The 23,186-nt window shown below is 39.5% G+C and overlaps 1 protein-coding gene across 1 annotated transcript; it reads left to right on the top strand.

Moving 5' to 3' along the window:
• Positions 1-475: 475 nt before the first annotated feature.
• CA3 (carbonic anhydrase 3) lies at positions 476-9,477 on the top strand. Its single transcript, XM_004474762.5, has 7 exons — positions 476-596; positions 1,342-1,539; positions 3,440-3,558; positions 5,132-5,224; positions 6,254-6,316; positions 7,131-7,286; positions 8,549-9,477. Exons 1-7 carry the CDS (start codon positions 563-565, stop codon positions 8,666-8,668), a joined length of 783 nt encoding a protein of 260 aa, XP_004474819.1. The 5' UTR covers positions 476-562; the 3' UTR covers positions 8,669-9,477.
• The last annotated feature ends 13,709 nt before the right edge of the window (positions 9,478-23,186 follow it).

Raw genomic sequence — 23,186 nt, forward strand, 5'->3', positions numbered from 1 at the left:
GAATAAAGTCGCAGAAGCCTCCAGAGAACGCAGCCAGAGCCCCAGCCTGCACTAAAAGCAACTTCTAAGTGAGACTGCAGGCGCCTCCGGGGTGCATTTCGTGGCTAACCACAGCGACGACCCCCTTCCCTGCAAAAACTCAAAAATGCATGGAGGAGGGAGGGAGGTAGAGGCGAAAAGCGCCCGCATTTCTGCACGTCGGCGCGGGTAAGGAAGCCCTGCCGCTTTCAAGGTGCAACGTACGTATGGGTAAGGGCGCGGGGGCGCGGTGAAAGAGGCGGGAGCCGCAGTGCCCGGGAAGGGGGGGAGGTGCGGGGGGACTTCCGCCCACCTCCACCCCCTCTCACCGCGACAGCTGATCGGCTCTTGGAATCTATTGGCTTCCCCCACCCCGCCTCCCAAATACCACCCCAATCCAGTTTAGCCCCCCGCCCCACCCTCGCTGACCTAATAAGGCCATGTGGTGCGCTATGGACTTATATAAAAGGCGCGGCCCTCCCGGGTACTCTGCACGACGCCTTGGGGGACAGGCAGGAGCGGTCCAGGGCCAAGAAAGAAGACCATGGCCAAGGAGTGGGGTTACGCCAGCCACAACGGTGAGTGCAGGAGCCGTGGGTCCCGGTCCCGGACCGCGCCGGAGGGAGCCCCGAGGCATTGCACAGAGTGAGCAAGTCGACTGAGTGCGGTGGAAAGTGCGGTTGTAGGAGTTGAGGGGAAATAACATTGACTTACCAGGTTCCCAACGCTGCTGTCCCTTCTACCTTCGTCTCGTGGAGCTCTCGCTGCTCTGTAGCTGTTATTATTTCTAGTGAAAGAAACTGAAGCACAAAGGGTTCAGTTACTTGCCCAAGATCATGCTTCCTGTGGAAGGTAGAAAATCCGAGTTCCAGTTCTGTTCGTCACTTACTCTGGAACATTGGGCAAGGCACGTGACCTTGCTGAGCCTGGAGTTGGTGTAAGAATCTATGCTCTGCCTACCCATGAGAAAAGGAGTATGTATGCTCTGAAAACCACAAAATCTATGTGGTCAGTGTTCTTTTCTTCCAGCGGTGTGATAGAAGGGAGAGTTGGTAGGGGGAAAAAAAAGTGTAAGGAAGTCCTTTTTGTATGTAAGCCTTTGAAGCTATACTCCTGAGCTAGGCAGAGGGAATACACTGGTCTCCAGGTACACTGCTAAAAACTATGAACAGGTCTTAAAAGTATGCCTGGTATTGCCCAATCTGAAAGACCCTTTTTCCTTGTCGCTGTCTAGCCTGTCTGTCTTTTGCTGTTTTAGTCAATTAGAAAGAGACCTTGGGTTGTGCCACCAAATAAATAAATCCCCTTTACCTTATTTCCTAGGTCCTGATCACTGGCATGAACTTTACCCAATTGCCAAGGGAGACAACCAGTCGCCCATTGAGCTACATACCAAAGACATCAAGCATGACCCTTCTCTGAAGGCATGGTCAACATCTTATGACCCTGGCTCTGCCAAGACCATTCTCAACAATGGGAAGACCTGCAGAGTTGTGTTTGATGATACTTATGATAGGTCAAGTAAGTATAACAGGTAGAGTCACATGGACATTTCCAACATACATATTGGCACAGTGTGATTTATGACCCAGTAACAAGGGGACAATTCATTTCTGAAAATGGAGATGACATTTGAATTTGCTTTAGTTGTTAAGAATTATATTTATGCACTGCATAAAGAATGTGTCACCCCCAATCTTGGGTATTTTGCTGTTGTAAAAGGGCCCCCTGCCCAAGCAAAAAGTTGGTAATACATTCCTGAAAGGGAGCCTGGGTAGGGTGATGAAGGCAATGAATCCAAATGAGCATTCATCAGGTTGTGATGGCTGACTGCTGAGGGTTCTTGTGCTTCTCTACCAAAGCCTGGAGAGCAGAACTCCCACTCCCACGTTTGGCAAAGATTCCATTCTAGAAAGCAAGGAGGAACAAAGCAAAGAAACAAAGTAGGCACTTAGTTCCCCTGGTGCCGGGGATGGTGCCAGTCAAGGGCACAACTAACTGGGGTGGAGCCAGGATTGGCACCAGAATCTGTCTGGCTCTCAAGTATCATGTTCTTTCCACTGCACACCATTACTGACCTATTCTTGGGAGTGTGTGCATCCTTATTGTCCATCTGTTATTTTACTTTTTGTCTTTATAAAGCCAAGCCTATAACGTTTCATTTTACCTGCTTCATTGTTTTCCAAGGGCCAGCTCTGGTAAACACAGTGGGCTGCAACAGGATCTTAGAAACACAGCAGGCAGGAATCATGAGGCTGCTTAATCGTTGGTTGAAAATAAACTCTAGGAACTGAAGTACTTCACTGTGACCATTCCATTTCTCTACAACCAACCTAAGGAACCAGGGAAGCACCTTCTAGACCGATTTCCCCACAAATAGAGAAAATTTACCATATTTCTTACACATGAGGGCAATGCAGGCGTTTTTGTTTTTGCATATAGAATTGTCAAGATCTATCCTTATATTATTTTGCTGTACCATTTCAGCACTAATACTTGGGTCGTCCTTTCTAAAATAGCTACCCTCTAAATTCTAGTTTGATCTTATTTGTCTTGTTAAATCTTGATTTTAGGATTTCTGCATGGTTTCCTGTGTCCTTGGGAAGATATTTGAACCTCTCAATCCCAAGGCTGAATGAATTGAGACCAGACTAAGTGAAGGTTTGAGGTAGTAATAAAACGAATCCAAATTGATGCTTCCAAGAATTATCTACTTTATTTAACTGTTGACATTGATTGATTGGGAAGTTTCTGAATTTAACATTTTATCTTGTTTGAGTAGACAAGGTCTAAATTAGACTTGAATGAAAGTTCTTGCTTGCAACCTTAAAGAAAAATGTAGTTGGAAGCAAGACATAGAGAAGCAATTCACATTTGTTCAGTAGTGGCTGTGCTGGGTACTGGTGAGGAGCACTGTAAAGTGCTTAATCTCATTTAATCCTCACAGCAGCTCTGAAAGGTCGGTATTATTATCACCTCATGGAGATGTGAAAATAGGTTCAGAGAAGTTTAGCAACTTGCTTGAGATCACACAACTAGCTAGGGGTGGAGCCGGGATTAGCACCAGAATCTGTCTGGCTCTCAAGTGTCATGTTCTTCCCACTACACCCCTTTACTGACCTATTCTTGGGGTGTGTGTATCCTCATTGCCCACCTGTTATTTTACTTCTGTTTCCAGAAATGTTACATTGAAATTAAAAAAAATAATAAAATAAACAAACCAAAGTACAAAGGCAGAAGAGAAATATTATTTATTTTGACTGATCCCAAGACATTTTGGGTGCTTGGGAATGGCCCCATTCACCCAGCAGTCTGGCCACCTTTTGCCTATTGGTGTGTGGCGATAAGAGCACTTGTTTCAGGTGGGGTTCTATGAAGGAATTCATGAACTCACTGTTGACCTAGCTTCTCTGAATCACAGTGCTGAGAGGGGGTCCTCTCACTGGAGGCTACCGACTTCGCCAGTTTCATCTTCACTGGGGCTCCTCAGATGATCATGGCTCTGAGCACACCGTGGATGGAGTCAAGTATGCGGCAGAGGTAGGAGAACTCTGGGTCTCAGTGAAAAACAAGCACAGCACCCACTGCTTTCGCCTCAAGCCTGTGGTTATGAAAAGAGCTGTAGTAGTTATAGCAGAAGCTGATGCTGCCAACAATTCTAAGTTAGATAGTTAAGAGAGTATGGGTGAGTTAGTGTCATTTCATATGGGTGAAGATTTCCAAATTAGAGTAATAATTGGATGGCAGTTTAGTGTAAACGATTGAATTGGAAAAGATAAAGACAGCTAACAAATATTAACTGATTTAATGCACTTAGGAATGCTATGAGATAGATTACAAATGAGGAGACTAAGGAACAGAAAAGTTACATAATAAAGTCATATGGTGGATAAATAAGTCCCATTTCCTTCGGAGTCCATCATCTTATGCTGTGCTCTAAGCTGCCTCTTTTATAAGAATATAGAATTAATAATAGCATTAATTAATTCTGGTACCATGGCACATGCCATTATATACATACACACATGTGTGCATCCACAAAATGTAATAGGCACAAAACTGTCCCAGTTAACCAATTAAAAGAAAAGCACGACTTGTAGTTCAGATCAAGGTACCAACTTGCAAGGAAAGTATGCACAAGGGAATAAGACAAGCCTCCTGCATGCTGTCTTTACAAAATTTAGTCCCTAAGGGGTGGCAAATGCCCTGGCAGTGAAGATCATTTCATTTTACCTGCTTCATTGTTTTCCAAGGGTCAGCTCTGGTAAACACAGTGGGCTGCAACAGTAACTTTGGAAACACAGCAGGCAGGAATCATGAGGCTGCTTAATTGTTGGTTGAAAATAAACTCTAGGACACCTGAACTACTTCACTGTGGTCATTCTGCTTCTCTACATCCAACCTGGGGAACCAGGGGTAGGATAAATTAATATTGAAAACATCTTCTAGACAGATTTCCCCACAAAGTCTGGTATATTTCTTACACATGGGGGCAAGGCAGGCATTTTTGTATTTGCACATAGAATTTTCTCACACTTCTGATTTTGAATAAAATATTTTAAACTGTTGTGAACTGCTGTATTCTCTTGCCACCCTAGGTAACTCTATCTGGGAAATTTGACTAATTTAACTAGTGCCCATGTTCTAAATTAAGATAAGGTTGCCACCTACTTCTAGAACACTGACAGCTAACAGGAGGCAGATATGAACATGCCCAGGAATTTCCCCCTTTCTTTCTTCTCCTACTTTCCTACTAATTATGACATTGAAATGTTATCAGTTTCCTGTTTATTGTTCTGTGGTTTGCTAGTTGACTTGGTCAGAAAAAGGAGTTAATATTGTACAAAACTAAAATAAATGTTTTGACTTGTTTTAGCAAAACTACAGTTTTCGTGGACAGTTTATTACAAAGCTATCCTCTATTTGCCATAATTTTATATACTTTTGATTTGGTTCACTAAAAATTTCATCAAAATATTACATGTTAATATTTAGAGTTTTTCAGCATCTGTCAACAACCTTAAACTACAATTATTAGGTTTATTGTGGATCATTTTATACTTATTCTTCTAATCAAGGAATTTACCTCATAACCTGTATTCTATGATTTCAGCTTCATTTGGTTCACTGGAATCCAAAATATAACTCTTTTGGAAGTGCTCTGAAGCAACCTGATGGAGTAGCTGTTGTTGGCATTTTTCTGAAGGTAAGGTAAAACTTGAGCATACTTTTTCTTCCAAACTTTAGTTCCTTATCACCGTTTAGGGTAGCATGAATTTCATTCCCTCCTCTTGCTTAAAAGGGAAGATCATTTCTTCCTTCTGAATACATTTCAGTATTCATTCAACTAGTCAAGACATTTCTAAGATCAATACAAGAAAGTTTGCTCTTTCATAAAAGAGCACCTTTTTCTATACACCAGAATGCCTGGAACTTCTAAATTTTCTCACAATTTGAATGTATGCATGAGTATGGAGGTGGGGACAGTGCAATTGAGTGAACTTATGTATGGTGGCGATGAGGGCAAGAGAGGCAACTCTTCATTGTCTTTTCTCACTGCCTCACTTCAGTTGCACTGGAAACCAGAAGAGCCCGTGTTGGAAACCACTGTGATGCCAAGTCCCTGGCTTGACATCCCCTCAGCTTAGGGTGGCCATGGCTCACATGATCCTAGGCTAAGACAGCACTTGGAATGCCTGTGTTGTAAAGCCAAACTTGGTTTAAAGAGGGCTTAGTGTCATTAACACTTGAGCTCGGTCGTAACATAATCTAGATTTTAAGGCAGAGGTGAAAATCTCGCTTCTTTCTTGTTGAATGACCTAATTTGTTTTATGTTCTGAATTCATTGGGTCATTTTCATTTCTTGAACATAACACAACAGCTAGTGGAGGCTCCAAGAGGAAAGACAATGAGTTTAGTTTTTAATACATTCTTGCTCAAATTCTTTAAGGAGGAGAATGACTCTGCAGAGAAGGTCAAGGGCATAAAACTAGATCAACGTGTAATTTTGTGGTTTTGTACTTCAGAAGCTTAGAGTCCAAATTTAGATCAGAAAATATGCACCCTAAAGTCTTAAGAAGAAAATAAACTTATGTTTTTGCTTATATAAGATGGCACATTTACAAACAACAATTGGAGATGGATGGATCAAAGTCAGTTTTAGAGGTAATCCTAAATTATGGAGAAGGGAAAAATAGAATTCTTGGCTTTTTGTTTTTGTTTTTTAAAATTACAGATAGGACATGAGAAAGGCGAGTTCCAGCTGGTCCTGGATGCATTGGACAAAATTAAGACAAAGGTAAAAAAAAAAAATTCCCCATTTAGAACCTAAAGCAAAGAACTTTTGTTTACTTTTTAGATTTTCAAGTGTATTTCTTTCATCCAAAATCTGTTACTGTTTGATGGATATGCTAGGTTTACATACAAAAGTAAATAGCCTCATGTTTGTATGTTTTACAGTTTTTATACCATTGGCTTATGATAATGGATAATGACTGTCCCAGTGAATTGGGAGAGTCAGAGAAATTGAGAGGCCATTTCTCCCTCCACCCCCACCTCACACACACACTCTCACACATTCACTCACAAATTCATAGACAAACTAAATGTCAGCCAGGCTCAAGTCTTCTGAGTCCTGGAATTGCCCTTTCTCTCGTGGGCTAAGGCTGTAAGTTTTAAATCTTAACAGGGGACACTTGTAAATAGCAGATTTTAACAGTCTCTGAAGACTGTTCTAATTAAACGCTCTTACGTTTACCACTAGAGAAAGCAAGTATTTCGAATATAGTATTCAATAAAAACGCGAGTCCATTTTTCTAATCATAAAGAACCAAGGCAATAATTTATATGAAATAATTCTGTTACATTTTAGGTCTGAGTTTCTTCTTTTCCTTGAGATTAATGGGATGGATTATAGTTCTACTCACAGCTAAAATTCTAGAATATAAAATGTTACAACGATTGTGTCAGACAAAGTGATGGAAACCGGGTTTCCCCCAGTTGCCCTTGATTTCTGGAAGAATTTACGGTTGTAAAAAGTTCTCGCAAACTGGGCGAGACCATGAGGTGGGCAGTGCGCATGCTCACCGCGTCTGCACCGCCCGCTTTCTCAGGGCAAGGAGGCGCCCTTCACGGGCTTCGACCCGTCGTGCCTGTTCCCCGCCTGCCGCGACTACTGGACTTACCACGGCTCCTTCACCACGCCGCCCTGCGAGGAGTGCATCGTGTGGCTCCTGCTGAAGGAGCCCATGACCGTGAGCTCGGACCAGGTAAGCGGCAGCCACGAAGGCCTGTGAATATACCGACCTATAATGCTGGGCGGAAAAGAAGATAACATAAGATGCTAAATGCGTGCTTACCCCACATCTCCGCTACATTTCATAGCTGCCCTGGTTAATTACCATCAGCTTGTTCAACTTTCTAAAAGGTAACTTCCAAAGGGTACCAGGTGGTGATACTGAACGATAACTGGGTTTATGATCTAGAAACTCTTAAGGTTTATATGAGTTAGTCTTTGTGAATTTGAGGTCGGGCAAATACTGAGCACTAATTAGGAGCTGGGGAGAGAAATACAGCCCTGGGGAGAAGGGTCCTAATGGAAGGAATTTAACAGCCTTGTGATTTAAACAGCCTTATGATTTCTCCAATTGTACAGGTAAAGAAGTTGAGACTCAGAAAGCTTAAGTAATTTGCCAGTGATCACACAGCCAATAAATAAGTGGAAGAAGTGAGATTCTCACTGTGGTCTATTTGCTTCCACTGCATCTTCTCCTCTCTGCTCAGGCTTCCTTTTTTATTAGTCATCCAATGGAAAGTACTTAAAACATTGATTGACTTCTCAAGGAAAGTCTGTTTGGGAGAAAGTAAGTGGATAGGGACATGGAGAAAAACAAATTAAAGCAAGTGGACAATACAGTGCCTCCCCACCTAGATCATCAACGTCCACCCTAATAGTAAAATCAGTTTATGAATACTAGTCTCCCTTACTTAAAAAAGTAGCTTTTGTATTTTGGCCAGTTGTGGACTCAAATATAGGCATTTTAATCAAAAGACCACTTTTAACAGTCTCTTTTACTGATAAAAATATTTTGAAAGAATAAAATAGTCTTATGGACAAAGCTGAAAACAATACTTTAGTATAGATATACAGCAGGACTCCATAAACTTATACAATGAAGGCAAATTAACTTTACTATTGTTTGCACTGGCATGTTAATATTATCCCCAACTACAGAGAATGTATACTTCATTTTGACCCCTCAGATCAAAATAATAGTTGTTTAACAATTCAGGGGAAAATGTTTAGACCATGGAGCATGTTGATCCTGTATAAAATGAAGAAAAGGGTTTTACAAATGAAAAATTTGTATTTCGCAGGAGCTGGTCGCCAAATAGATCTAGATTGAACAGTGGAGACAGTTTTTGTGGTTTGCTTGTCTTGTTGGAAAAGTCAGTGATTTCCACCTCTTCATTACATAGTGTGTGAGCTTGGTCCAAATGTCGAGCTAACCCTCTGCCCTACCCTTTGCAGATGGCCAAGCTGCGGAGCATCTTCGCCAGCGCTGAGAATGAGCCGCCCGTGCCCCTGGTGGGGAACTGGCGCCCCCCACAGCCTATCAAGGGCAGGGTAGTGAGAGCCTCCTTCAAATGAGGCCACAGGATCTTGCTCTCTTCGGAAGAGGAGGCCTGCCATTGGAAAGATTGGTTTCTTGCCTCCTTTTGGTGCTCCTTACTCAAAGTATATTTTGATTTTCCACACAGAGCAATGAATGCAAGAGATGCAATCACCAAGCCAAAGTTACTTTTGACAAGCTCTAACATGAAAGCATGAATTTCACATTTATTCTTTGTAATAATCATCTTCCCTATAAAGGGAGCACTTCTAGTAAGGTTTCAAAGTAGAAGAGAACAGATAAAGAAAAATGGCTATTGAGCACCATTTTTCTGTCTTAAATGTCACAGAGCTTCAGTTTTACTATTTTCATATTATGAGTTGTCCATTTAACAAAAATAATGAGTAATTCTATCTTTAAGAGAAGTGTGAAGATCATAATGAACATCAGCCAGAAATTAAAACGACTATGAGAAGATGTGTTTTGCCTCTTAAATAAAGCCAATATGAAGTCCATCATTTATTAAAATTTTAGCTATTACTATTATTTGTTTTGATTATCAATAAAAGGAAAACACACGAGGGCTGTAAGTTAAAAAATTTTTTTGATCTGGTATTTGAATTTCTTCTTCATAAAGATAGTAGACTTTATCCTAATATTTTTCTTTAACTGAAGGAGGGCCATTTACTTTTAATTTACTACTTGTATCTTTGCATGCCTATTACAATAAAAACTGCCTCTGCTATCTTTCTAATTCGAGGCTGGAATGAATGAGTCCTACAACATGCAAAAGTGAATGATGGTACTTTTGGTCACCACAACCAATAAAGACAAACAAAAAAAGGTATGTGTTGTTTTTTTAATTGAAAAAAATCCTTTAAATGACAAAAATGGAGTGAAAACAAGAATGGTGAATTTTGCAAGTTTGCTTTTATAACTGAAGCATAGTGATAAAAGGAGTCAAGGTCTCAGTTTGACTTGACGCTGTTTCTTACATTGGGGCTAAACTCGGGTATTTTTAAATGACTCCATTAAATTTTGCCATAAGGTTAATAAACATCTGATCATTAATATTCCATGAACTAAGAATAAGCTCATTATTCTATAAAATGTAATTTTTCAGCGAGTAACTGGTGAGGGTCCTCTGAGGAAATAGCAGACAAGAAGAGGAATATGTGACTCTACGTTTCAGAATTTGAAGCAGCTTCCAGAGGCCTCAAAGTTGATGTGGGTTCTCGGATTCAGTCTAGTGCAATAGATACTATCTAGGACCATGTATTCAAGTCAGATTGTAGATTTACGTACTTTTTTTTTTTTATGTGACTGGGAATAATTCTGGCCTAGTACTGCACCAGTCCATATGTTGAGACCTTCAAGACATTTACTGTCTTTAGGCATAAAGTCAGAAATTCTAATTTCCGGTTGGTGCCTTGGATACGTCTTTCATCACATCACTGGCTAATATGTTAACTTACTTTTAGAAAATGGCAGTAATATCTTCATTACCCAAAGGAATGAGAATAGTATTGGGTCAGAAGAGTCCTGAGATGCTGGAAGTCATGTGGCAGAGTCCTGCGAGGCTGCAGTTATTTAATAGATTACCACTTGGGTGAAAAGAACCAGGTTGGTCAGTGCAAAGTGGATGTTAATTAAATCCCTTGAAAGTAGGAGGTGTGGAGCTTTCATCATTAATGGTAATACACAAGCTGAATCTCTCAGGACACTTAAATGCTTAGGGCACTGTAAAAATGTATCCAACATATACTGTACATGGGGCAAGAACATAGACCCTTACACCGATTATAAGTGGTGCTTATTCAAGAACAGAGGCTGTTGAACAAGGCTGAAACTGCTTTAGGGGAAAATGCCCAGTCAGCTGAGGCTTTTGCCCTAGACCACAAACTCCAGGAGGATGTGGAGATGAATCTTGTACACTGATGTTCACCTCGTTTTCTTCTCCGGTGCCTGGAACTTAATAGGCCCTCAGTAAAAATTTAGTGAATAAATGATATCATGCATGTAGCTCAATCAAAGATACTTATCTTCTTAAGACGTTGTTCTACATGGTTAGGAATGATACTTATTTTTGCTTATTTTATTTAGTTTAGATCTCCTGGCAAATGGTCTCTTTAGCTTCAGTTGGGAGCTTTCCAGTAGAACATATTCCCCTCCCCCGCCCCCACAAATTGAGTAATTTCCAATTCTCAGAACTGTCATCAAACTTAAAACTCCCAATTTTTTGTCACATTCAAGGTGCTGAGTTATTATAAATAACTGTTCATATTTTGAAGCCATACTTACATCCTTATTCAGACGTGATCATGCACAGGTCTCCAGAAATTGCATACACAGCCTACAAAGCCTCTTGGACATGGCTAGGAGCTGCTGTGATGAAAATGTTACAGCACCTGACAACTTTCGTTCTGTAAGGTGAAATCATGGCACATATTAGAAAATTTCAAAATAGGGCAGACACTAATTTGAACTAAGTGTGCCATAATCTTCAGATGATTGTATCCTTAACAACTTATGAATGGCTCATCATCAACAAGAATTTATTGAACATAAGATGCTATTGTAGGAAGCGGATGTGGCTAAAGTGATAGGGCTTCTGCCTACAATATGCGAGGACCCAGGTTCGATCCCTGGGTCCTCCTGGTGAAAAAGAAGAAGAGAAAGTATACCTGTGTGGCAAGCCAGTGCGTTCATGGCAAGCTTAGTGCCCGCATAGGAAGCTGAGTGCCTGCGCAGTGAGCCAGTGCCTGCGCAGTGAGCCAGTGCCTGCACAAGTGAGTCTCGCAGCAAGATGATGACACAACAGAAGAGAGACAAAGGGGAGAGTCGAGGTGAAGTGCAGCAGAGACCAGGAATTGAGGTGGCACAGTTGACAGAGAACCTCTCTCCACATTAGAGGTCCCCAGGATAGAATCCTGGTGAATCCTAGAGGAGAAAAAATGAGAAGGACCAAAAAGAGAAATAGATACAGAAGTTCACACAGCACGTGGATACAGACAACAAAAACAGCAGGACAGGGGGAGGGAGGGGAAGAGATAAATCTTAAAAAAAAAAAAGATGCTAATGTATCTGAGGGTGCAAATATATAAACCCTTTCTTTTTAATAGGAAAACAAGATACATGTATAAAAGGTTAAAAAAACAAAGCCCTACAGGACCAGTATATGAAATTCCTTAAGCTATACAAACTATGAATAATTATACATATGAAAGGGAATTATTCTCTATCACATATGCAAAATAGCAGGTTTCATGTCTAACTGTAATCAGTTATACTATTAAGTAAATATGGTTGAAATTGGTCAACTATAAAAAAGCTTGGATACATGTGGGAAAAAGGAATACATGTCGTCAGTTACAAAATAAAAATTGTGGTAAATATAACTGGTCTAAAAGAAATACATGTGGCCCAAAACTACATCAGAGACCACATGTAAAGAAAATAAACTATTACAAAAAGACAAAAAAAAAAAAAAAAAAAGACAGTGAATTATATTCTAGTTCTCTCTTCTAATGCCTTTATAATTTAATATTAAAGAGGAACTCTGGACATGAACAAAATATATTATTTTTAGCTGAGGAAGAATAAGTTAGATGAGGTAAGAAAAATATTGATACCTATGAATGCCAGAATTGTAATTTTTCAAATAGATTTAATTTATGCCAATTTAATAATTTAAAAAAACTATCCTTAACGCAGTACTTAAAATATAGATGGTGCCTCAGAGGTAATCACCGGACATTGTAAATCCTCACAGGGCCCACTGGATGGAATGGAGGAGAGTATGGGCCATGATGTGGACCATTGTCTATGAGGTGCAGAGGTGCCCAAAGATGTACTTACCAAATCCAATGGATGTGTCATGATGATGGGAACGAGTGTTGTTGGGGGGGAGAGGGGGGGGTGGGGGGGTGGAGTTGAATGGGACCTCACATATATATATTTTTTAATGTAATATTATTACAAAGTCAATAAAATTAAAAAAAATAAAATATTAAAAAAATATATATATATGAGAACTCTCGTTTGCATGTAATTTTTTTTTATATCACTAGATGGCAGCAAAATATTTTAAAATTTCATTTGGGTCACTAGATGACAGCAAAAAATAAATACAAAGATAACTGAAATTACAACCCATGCTATGTTTTAGTCATGTTCTATGCAGAACAATGATTTTTAAAATTCTAAACTGACACCCTGTGACCTATTCTCAATGTTCATTATTAAACAAACAAAAAGATGGCAAAGGATTGCTACATATTTTGGGCTTTATCTATCATAAATCGTAATTGCCAAAAGTGAGCACGGAAGGGTAAGAGGATGATAATTGGTGAAATAAAATGAAAATAAAAGAAATGAACAATTTACAGTGATCAGTTTTCAAGAGCAGTAGAATGAGGGTGCTCTGGACCCCAAACTGCCTGGGTTCAATTCACACAGCCCATGCTGGGTTAAGAGTCCTCAAGCAATTTAATTTCTCTCTGCCTCAGTCTTCTCATCTATAAATGGATGATAATTGTACCTTCCTAGTTAAGAATTAAATGAGTTAACACATATAAACCACATAGAATTGGTACTGGCATCTAATAAAATTCTCAGCGGACATTAACTATTATAAATTAATTTTACTTTAACAAAGAAAAATTATAATGGCTTATCCAATATGTAAAGGCACTTAACTTTATGTATCTGTTTGTAACAACATCATGACCCCACATCTCATCAATTCAGACAATATTAAAGGAGTTATAATGGGCTCACCTGGTGCTTGGCATTGGGGAGATGGTATTTAAGATGTAGCGAAAAAAACAAGATGTGCTCACATTATAAACCAGCACAGGAGTCTATATTATTAAATGTTGGATGGGGTGATTCAGGGAGGACAGAATTTCTCTTGAGGAAGGTTGGCACCATACCTGAGGAAGTGCACGATTCACAAAACATCCAGAAAATACATCAAAGAGGAGAGCTGGGAGAACTATAGTATTCATTCAATTGCATTGACTTTCAATATTGACAAGAGAGAGCCCCTTGAAGGGCAGCATGAGGTGGAAAATCCATCCTAACTATAAATATAGAAAGTCTACTGCCATGACATTAATTTTTGGCTTGTTTGGGCATGTCAGAAAGGCAGAATCCTGAATGAGATGCACAAATCACACCCAGCAGAAGAGTTAGTACATCTGGGACACCGCTGCTCCTGTTGTACAAAGGGAAATAGAACAGTTGAGGCATAAAATTTAGGATCAGGGGAATGACTAGAGTTAATGAACTACTTTCAATTGGAAGGCCTTTAGTAGGCAATCACAGGTAATCAGCAGGAGTAGAGTGAGTCTAACAGCGCAGTCACAAGGGACCAGTGCACTGCGGCGGCATAAAACCCAGTGATTTAAAAGCTAATTTTAGCCAGGTGAGAAATGACTCTGTGGAGTAAACAGGGAATCAGATTTTCTCTTGTACTTAAATCATTTCCAGGTAGAGGACTCTGGAAGCTCAGGGAAAATAATTTGGTCATTAAAGTTTCAGTTCTCTGTTCCAACATGTTCATAAATTTCTATTCTATTCACTCAGCTCATTTGAAATCTGCATGGTTCTAAACATGTTTCTTCAAGGGAAGCCATTCCCAAAGGACATCTGATTCCCATGAAAGTATTATACAAATGGAGAAGTCTGAAAATACCATGAAACTTAAACTAGAATTCACACCCCTGCTCCTACGTGTGACTGACTTAAAGCAAGACCAGAGGTGGATGGATCAGGAGCCCAGAGAGAGAGCTGGGCGAGGGCAGGACGACTGCCCACGCCAAGCAGAGCAAACATTTAAGGGCAGGACCAGTTCAGGGAAGACCTGAGTAGGAAAAGGTGTGGTTAGAAAATTAGCAATAAGGAAACTGATGTTCAGTGAATATACAAAGGCTCAGATTCTTGCACTGAGAACTAAGCTTAGGAGTAACAGATACACTTTTAAATTCTGTGATGTAAGGTGATACATGTATGTGAGTATTGAAGGGTTAAGAGCACGAAACTGAAAGTCAATAAAATTTGGTTTTCAACCCCATTTCTGCCACTTGTTGTTGAGCATGAAAGATTAAATTTCCTAACCCTCAGTTGTTTTATCAGAATAATAGGATATAATGATATTTGACTTGGAAGGTTATTGTAAAAATTAATGAGATAAAATATGTAAAGCCTGATGCCTGAAACATCATGAACCTTATTGAAACAGTCCTTTTAGGGTTTTGATTATACGTTTGATTTTACTTATGGGGTGTGTGTGATGAGTACTGGGGACAGTGAGGTTTCATGAGGATAAGGACTTTATCTTTCTTGTTCACTGCTGAGGTCCCAGTACCTAATACAGTATCTAGAACCTAGTCAGTGCTCAAAAAGTATTTGTTGATTGGTTGGAGGAATGGACAGATGGATGGACTGATGGATGAATGGATGAATGGATAAATGATGATAGAAGAGCAGTGAGAATTCAAAACTATTTAATGACAGTCTTGGTTCACGAGCTCGTTGGAGCTATGTCCTCAGCCCAGAGAGGCCCAAGACTGGCCTCCACAAGAGTTCTTAGAGGAATGTTTGGATAGCTATTGCTGCAACAAGGCTTCTTGGTAAAGAGTACAGACAGGAGAAAAGAAGCAGTTGTACATAACATCTGAAACTTACCATTTGCAAATATAAAATTTAAAAATTAATTAAACTTAGTATAGGACAGAGGCATGTTTGAGGAGAGGCTGAAAGGGATTTGATACTTGGATTTTTATCTCTTACAGGGTCCGGGCTTCCAATGTGCAGTGAAAAGATAGATTGGCAATGAGATAGAGGCATCAAATTCTGAGGATAATTAATTGACATGACAAGCTAGTGCTTAAACTTTCCCACTCCCTCTTTTCAGTGAGTTTGCCCTAATTTTCTCATTAATGACTTTAGTTCACTATTATTTCATTCAGGTTTGTGTAAAGATACTCATAGCAATTCCACACACACAATAAAAATGTCTCTTCCTAACTCAAATGCTCATTTCATAGAGAAGAGAAAAGTATGATACTTTTGAAAATTAAATAAACATTTCTAACTGACAATTCCATTCAACCAAATAGGTGGTAGAGTCCAATAAACTTCCTTCCCTCCAAAAACAACACACATATCCTGCACACATGGCCATGCACTTGAACTTACTTTGCCATACACTTGAGAATTCTTTGAAAAAACAAACAAACAAAAAAACACCTTTATTCAGACAGTGAGTTCACCAAAAATCAAACTCAGGGCCTATTTTGGAGGTGGTGGAATAAGGGGTACTCATTACTTGATATATAAATCTCTGCTTCCTATTATAAATGTTTTTTATTTAAAGGAATATTTTAATGATATTTCATCAGAAAAGTTCTAATTCCTTCCTTTTAATTTGTTTTCTCTAACAAAGAGTCTGTTGTCAAGATTGTGCAGTGTACTAAGCAGCTTAATTGATATGAACCATTGATTAGGCCTCGAGAGGGGTAGAGAGTTTCAGAGGAGTTATGAAATAACCACAAAGCTTAAAGGAGAAAGTTTACATCCAAAGGACAGTGCTTTTAGCTTGGCAAAAGCACTCAGTATTTGATATAGATTTTTAAAAAGTATATGTATATGACTATTAAAAAACTCTTTTTGAAAGAATTTTATGCCTTTCAAAAGTGCTAATGTGTTAAGTACAGAAGAAATAAAAGTAGATCAGGGAGCTACCTGGAAGCATCAAAGAGAAAAAAAAAAAAAAATAGAAAAGATCAACCTCCACACATTATTCAAGAGAAACTGTTCGAAACATGGCTGTCACCCCTGAAGGGAAAGGCTTACCTGGCACGAGGACCGTGCTGAACATGCTGGGCATGAAATCCACATGAAATAGTGATAGCAGTGCCATTCGATGGGAGGGACAGATAGCAGAGCAGGGATACAGGCAACCTGCAAAGCATGGCTTTGGGGTACCTGAGGCTAGCTGGACTCTTTTTTTTTTTTCAATGTTACAGTCAAAAAATATAAGAGGTCCCCATATACCCACCACCACCCTCACCTCCTCCCACATCAAAACCTCTTTCATCATCGTGGGGCATTCATTGCATTTGGTGAATACATTTTGGAGCACTGCTGTACCACATGGATAATGGTTTACATTGTAGTTTACACTCTCTCCCAGTCCACCCAGTGGGCCATGGCAGGATATACAGTGTCCAGCATCTGTTCCTGCAGTACCACCCAGGACAACTCCAATCCTGAAAATGCCCCCACATCATATCTCTTCTTCCCTCTCCCTACCCTCAGTAGCTACCGTGGCCACTTTCTCCACATCAGTGCTACAATTTCTTCCATTACTAATCACAATAGTTCCATAGTAGAATATCATTAAGTCCACTCTAATCCATACTCTATTCTTCCATCCTGTGGACCCCTGGGATCGTTATGTCCCCTCCACCTCTATATCAAAAGGGGGCTTAGATTCCACCTGGATGATGGATGCAATTCTCCTGCTTGCAGTTGTAGGCACTCTTGGCTCCCTGGTGTGGTGGTTGACCTTCTTCACCTCCCTGTTTAGCTGAACTCTTTTTGGAAGATGCTGGCCAGTGGGGCATTTTTTTTCCCCCATGAATCCCCAATATAGAGGTTTTTTAAAAATAAAGCTTGCACACACAGTAAATTGTATACATATACTATATAAAAAATCAAATATAAACAGAGTAGAAATTTTTAAAGTGGATATAAAAAGTGGATATAAAAAAGAAAGAAAATAGGCTGTCCTATTTTCTCCCTGACTTGTGGACCATTGGCTCACTGGGCGCTGCCAAGGTATGCCTGCACCCTGGACACCGCTGGTTGAGAGCCTCATGCTGACAGGGCCATGTCAGCAGTTAGCTGGCTCTGTTCCATGGTTCCTCACCAGGCTGGTCCACTGACTCACAATGTGGGAACTAGCTGAGGGTGGTAGCAGAAGAGGAAAACTCAATTACAAACAATAGAGCTAGTGCAAATAAGACACTGCTATGAATTACAAGTGTAGCATGTATAGCACAGTTTTAACAGACCCTGGGTAGTTTCCTGAATTAATTTATCTTCAGCCTAGTCAAAGATGGCAAAAAGAGAGGGAGGGAGAGAGGAAAGGAGGAGGGGTCAAAGATGGGGGGGGGGAAGGGGAGAGGAAGAGAGAAAAGAGCAAAGAAAGGCAGATTTTATCATATATCAAGGGACATTTACTGTGCTATTCTTTTTGTATATTTAAATATGAAAGCACGTATGAAAATTCATTAAAATATGAGCATGTGCAAAGGCACCGTGCTCTAGAGAGAGACACAGAGACATAAGCGAAACATGAGATAACTGTATGGAATAATTTTGAAAATTTTGTGTGACATGGAAAGAAAAAGGAATATATAGAGATTCAAAGGCAACAGCGATATTCTCAGATTATATATTTCTATCTCCCCAAGTCCTAACCTTAAGCAATCCAAACTTCCACAGAATCTTTTCGTGTAAAAACTATGCTTCCTTCCTCCTTTAGAATTAACCTGGAGAAGCACAAAACAACAAACTACAGAATTATCAAGTGTAACTGTCTTAGTTTCCTGTAGTCTATCCAACGTTATGGGATTACAAAATTGTTGGTTTCTCACTTGGATGGAGTGGCCAGCAAACCAAATTGATCTAATTTTTTTTGTTAAATCTTGGTACACTTTTCTCTTTGTCTAAAATAACCTTAAAAGGTAAGCGAAAGTAAGCTTTGAACCTAAGGTTGCCATGGGAAGTTCCTGGGGGAGATAGGCCCTAGAAGCATAAAGTAAATTGCTTGGCTGCTGTCCTTAAAAAGATGGTTATTAGAAGGTGGGGATAGTTAGAGGACAGGCTGAAACAGCCTAGAAAAAGGTCTTCTAGGGTTTAGAACACTTTCCAGAGGAGAGAGGGACAAAGGTGGGAAACTGAGTTGACAGGACAGAACTGTGAGTTGAAATCAACAGCTGCTGCTGCCAGCATCATCCCCACACTAAAGACACTTTAGAACTCTTGGACCTCTGGGCCTGGGACTACAGACAAAGGGGGTCCCAGGGATCTACCACCCCAGGAAAGGGGAGAGAGGGACACAGCCTAAGGCTGATTCAGCTTCTGATCCACAGATTTGGTCTTCTGTGTCTCAGGAGCCCTTCCAGGCTAGGTGGGGCTGCACCATCATTGTTGCCTTGGGAGCTGGCAAAGGGACAAAGGTACAAAACCCACCCAATCTGCTCCTTCACTGACAGGGACTGATTGCTGAGGCCTCGGAGGGGAGTGGAAATATTTCCAACCTGGGAAAAGGGAGGGAGCTGCCAGAGAAGCCTGGAGGACTGTCTCAGAGAAAGTTTGAATTACAAGGCTCATGGCCTCCAGACAGGAAGCTCTATCACATTGATCCTGTCTGTGTTGCAACAAATACACTCCAACCAGGCATTGAACTGAGAGCTGCCAAGGATCACCATCTGATGGCAGATCAAGGAAGTGCACTCAAGAAAATTAAAAATAAGTAGGAGAGGCTTTTTCTGGCCTCTATAGACTCCCTCCCCAAGACCCTCAGAAGTTACTCTACAACCAATTACTGGGTCCAGTGTCCAATTTTGAGCAACCAGCAGCACAATCCTAACAATCCAGGTTGAGTCAAAAATCAAACAGCAGTGGTAACACACAGCCTCCTGCCACTAACTCCCTACAAAAGAGAAAGCAATTAAGCATCTGAGTAAATTACATCCTTATCAGATGCCTAGATATCAGCAAAAAAATCACAAGCCATATTAAGAAGATAGAAGACATGGCCTAAGAAAAGGAATGTATCAAAACCTCAGAAGAGATGCAGAATTTGAGAGAACTAATCAGCAAGATGCACACAAATTTCCAAAATCAAATTAATGAGTTGAGACAATATGATTAAAGAGATAAATGACATCAAGAAGACATTGAGTGAATGCAAAGAAGAATTTGAAATCCTGAACAGAAAAGTAACAGAGCTCATGGGAATGAAAGACACAATAGATGAGATCAAAAACACATTTGAGTGATACAAGAGCAGACTCGAAAAGATAGAAGAAAGAATAAGTGATACAGAATACAGAACACCTAAAATTGAAGAGAGAAAAGAATGGGAAAAAAAATGAGTAGGAGCTCAGAGAATTGAATGACAACACAAAACACAGCAACCTCCATATCTTGGGAGTTCCAGAAAGAGAAGAGAAGAGAAAAGGGGCAGAAAGAATATCTGGGGAAATAATAGCTGAAAATCTCCCAACTCTCATGAAAGAAATGAATTTACATGTCCAAGAAGCACACTGTACCCCAATCAGAATAAATCCAAGTAGACCTACTCCAAGACACATACTACTCAGAATGTCAAATGTCAAAGATAAAGAGAAAATGCTTAGAGCAGCACGTGAGAAGCAAACCATCATGCACAAGGGATGTCCAGTAAGACTTAGCAGAGATTTCTCTTCAGATACCATGGAGGCAAGAAGACAGTGGTATGATATAATTAGGATAATGAAAGAGAAAAACGGCCAGCCAAGAATTGTTTATCCAGCAAACTTGTCCTTCAAACATGAAGGTGAGTATAAAATATTCGTAAATAAACAGAAACTAAGAGAGTTTGCAAAAAGAATCTACCTTTGCAGGAAATATTAAGACATAGAACCTGAAAGTAAAAGACAGGAGAGACAGGCTTGGAGGAGAATATAAAAGAAAGAATAGTAGAAGGTGGGGTTCTCTTCAGTGGGAAAAAGGACATTGTTATGAAGAGTCACTTGAGGGCACCCTAATCAACAACCAAAAGCAAAAAAAAAAAATTTTTTTTTTTTTTAATTTATAGTTCACATTTAAAATTTGGGGAGGAAATGTGTGTTTAGGTTTCTTTGTGAAATTAGTAAATTCAGACTTATGCCTTGAGCAATAGGAAAATCTTACTTGTCATGTCCATGACTCCCCTTGCATGGAAAATATTAAATTGTACTTATTACTAAAAGGAAGTAACAAATTCCCCATATAGGGTTACAATTTATAAGCAAAAGAGAAATGTAATCATATGGTAAAGCTAATACTAACTTAACTAAACTATTCCAATTTGGGTAGGAAAGTCATCATTGGAAGAATGTCGAAGCAAAGTAAACAGGAAATAACCTTAAGGTGCAGTCGCAGGGCTTTATTTTTTCCTACTTAATCTAGTCAACGTAAGACGAGTGAGAATATCAGGGTAAAACACTGTCCCAGGGCTCGTGAGTTCCCAGGCACATGCGTAACTCTTTCTCAGACCCTACAAAAAGCATTATCCTAGATATTCTCAAGGCAGTGTTTCACAGTCTCTGCACGGTCAACATTTTGGACCAAATAATCTTGTTTTGGGGACCTGTACTGTGCATTGTAGGGTATTTATTAATAGAAACATTCCTGGCCTCTATTTACTTGATGTCAGTAGCACGCCCCTCTTCCCCATTGAGGCAACCAAAAATGTCTCCAGACATTGTCACATGTCCCCTGTGGTACAAAATCGCCCCCTGATGAGAACTACTACTCTAAGAAGAGGTGGACTTTTATTCTTATTAGATTGAGTATTTCATGGTGCTACATGTGACAGTGTCATGTAACACAAAATATTTAAAATGTATTATTCGTATATTTCTAGCATCATTGTCTCACTTAAAACCTCTGTTGAGGTTATTATTGAAATTCAAGCTTGACAACAGTGTTCAAATTCACCGACTACTCTGAAAACTAAATGGATTCAGTTGCTTCTAGAAAAGTTTAAATGTTACTAGTTATCATGGGACAACAAAGACACATTTAAGAACTAAATTTTTAGAAGTCTGAAAGCAGTTTTCTAAGGCAATTTGAACTCAACTGTTTATTAGACGTAGAGTTCTATCTCCTGATACTTTGGTGGTTAGAGGGAGTTTGGCTGGGCAGCCATAATAATGAGCAGCTCATTGATGTAACTTTCTGTTTTACACAGCACTAGTGCCATTCATACTGTTAATACAGATGAGGAAACGAAATTTTAGCAAGATCAAACAATTTGCCCAAGGTCACCGAGATAGTAAATTAGGTAAATCCAGATTCAAATCCAAGTCTTACTCAAGCGCAATTTATTGGCTAACTGCCTGGCTTCTGTAAAGAGTAACTGCTTTTACCTCCATTTGGATTATTAAGTCTTCATAATTTCAAGGAGCATTATTTGAGCAGCTACCACTTGTGTTCTGGACTCCAGGTTGGGTAAAAGGTGCGAAGACACCTAGGATAGGGAGATGAAGACTGCGATGCAGTTCCCAAATGCAGTGAGGTCAGTCTGATAAGACAAATGGAATTACAAGTGGGCTAGAATGGAAGTCTCCCTGACCTAATCATGCCCCTCCTCAAAAACAAACATGGACACCAACCAACCAAACAACCAACCAAAAACACCTCAGGCTGCTAGAGGCACATTCCTCTGAAATTATTCCCTTGAACTTGTCCAGATATTTAATTTTGCACTCATCACTCTATAATCTGTTTCTTACTATCTAGAAGTAATTGAATAAGCCATTTACTGAGTGTCCTAATGTGGCAGGTGATTTATATAGAGTTACTGATTGACTCCTACACCACTCCTGAGGTGGTTGTCATTATTCTTACATTACCAATGAAGAGCCTATAGCTTGCTGGATTACTAATTGGTGATTCCAATACAGTGTCTGATTAGAATACAATATTACAAATACGAGGAAAGAAGAAAGTGTGTGCAAAGAACTATGGGAGTCCCAAGAAGCAGGTGACTCTTAGTCTCCATGGATATTTTCTTTAACACTATAAATGCAACAGATATGTGACTGTCTGGCTTTTTATTATCTTATTAGTTTTTTAATTAACATTTAATATAACATATAGCTCCCCATTTAAAACATATTGATGTTTTTACAGTTTTTTGGAAAGAGCAAATAATTTTCTATTTTATTTTATATTTTTAACAATATTAATTTTAGAAGTTTAAAATAAACAATTGTGACAGACTTCTAATTACATTTCCCTGCTTTAAAGCTTGTCTTTTTTTTTAAATGGGATAGAAAAAAATAACTTTCTTTAGCTACCGTACTACTTTTTAATTTAAACGAATCATTTAAATGATCTAATCTCACATGGGAATATGCTAAAAGAAATACGATTTTTATTTTTAAGTCCAATATTTGGGTATTCTGTTGCAAGCAGCTGAATCATGACAGCAAGTTAAGAATATCCTTAGTCAAAATTAGAGTCTGACTGATCTTAGTAAAATAAAATGAAATTCATGACTGATTCGGAAAGCACAAAGCCACTGCCATGATAAAAACTGGCCAGAAAAACAACAACCAAATATGCTGAGACAACCGCTGTGATACAAAGAAAAGTTGTTTTAAAAAAAATTTAGATCCCTCCTAGAGTATACAAAAGTGAACCACTTTCTGCCTCACAGTGTGCACATGACACTGCGAGGATACAGCATGGCACTGGTTGACAGCAGCTCTATGGGGAAGGTCTGCA

The sequence above is a fragment of the Dasypus novemcinctus genome, chromosome 14 (genome assembly GCF_030445035.2).
Source record: "Dasypus novemcinctus isolate mDasNov1 chromosome 14, mDasNov1.1.hap2, whole genome shotgun sequence".
NCBI lineage: Eukaryota > Metazoa > Chordata > Mammalia > Cingulata > Dasypodidae > Dasypus > Dasypus novemcinctus.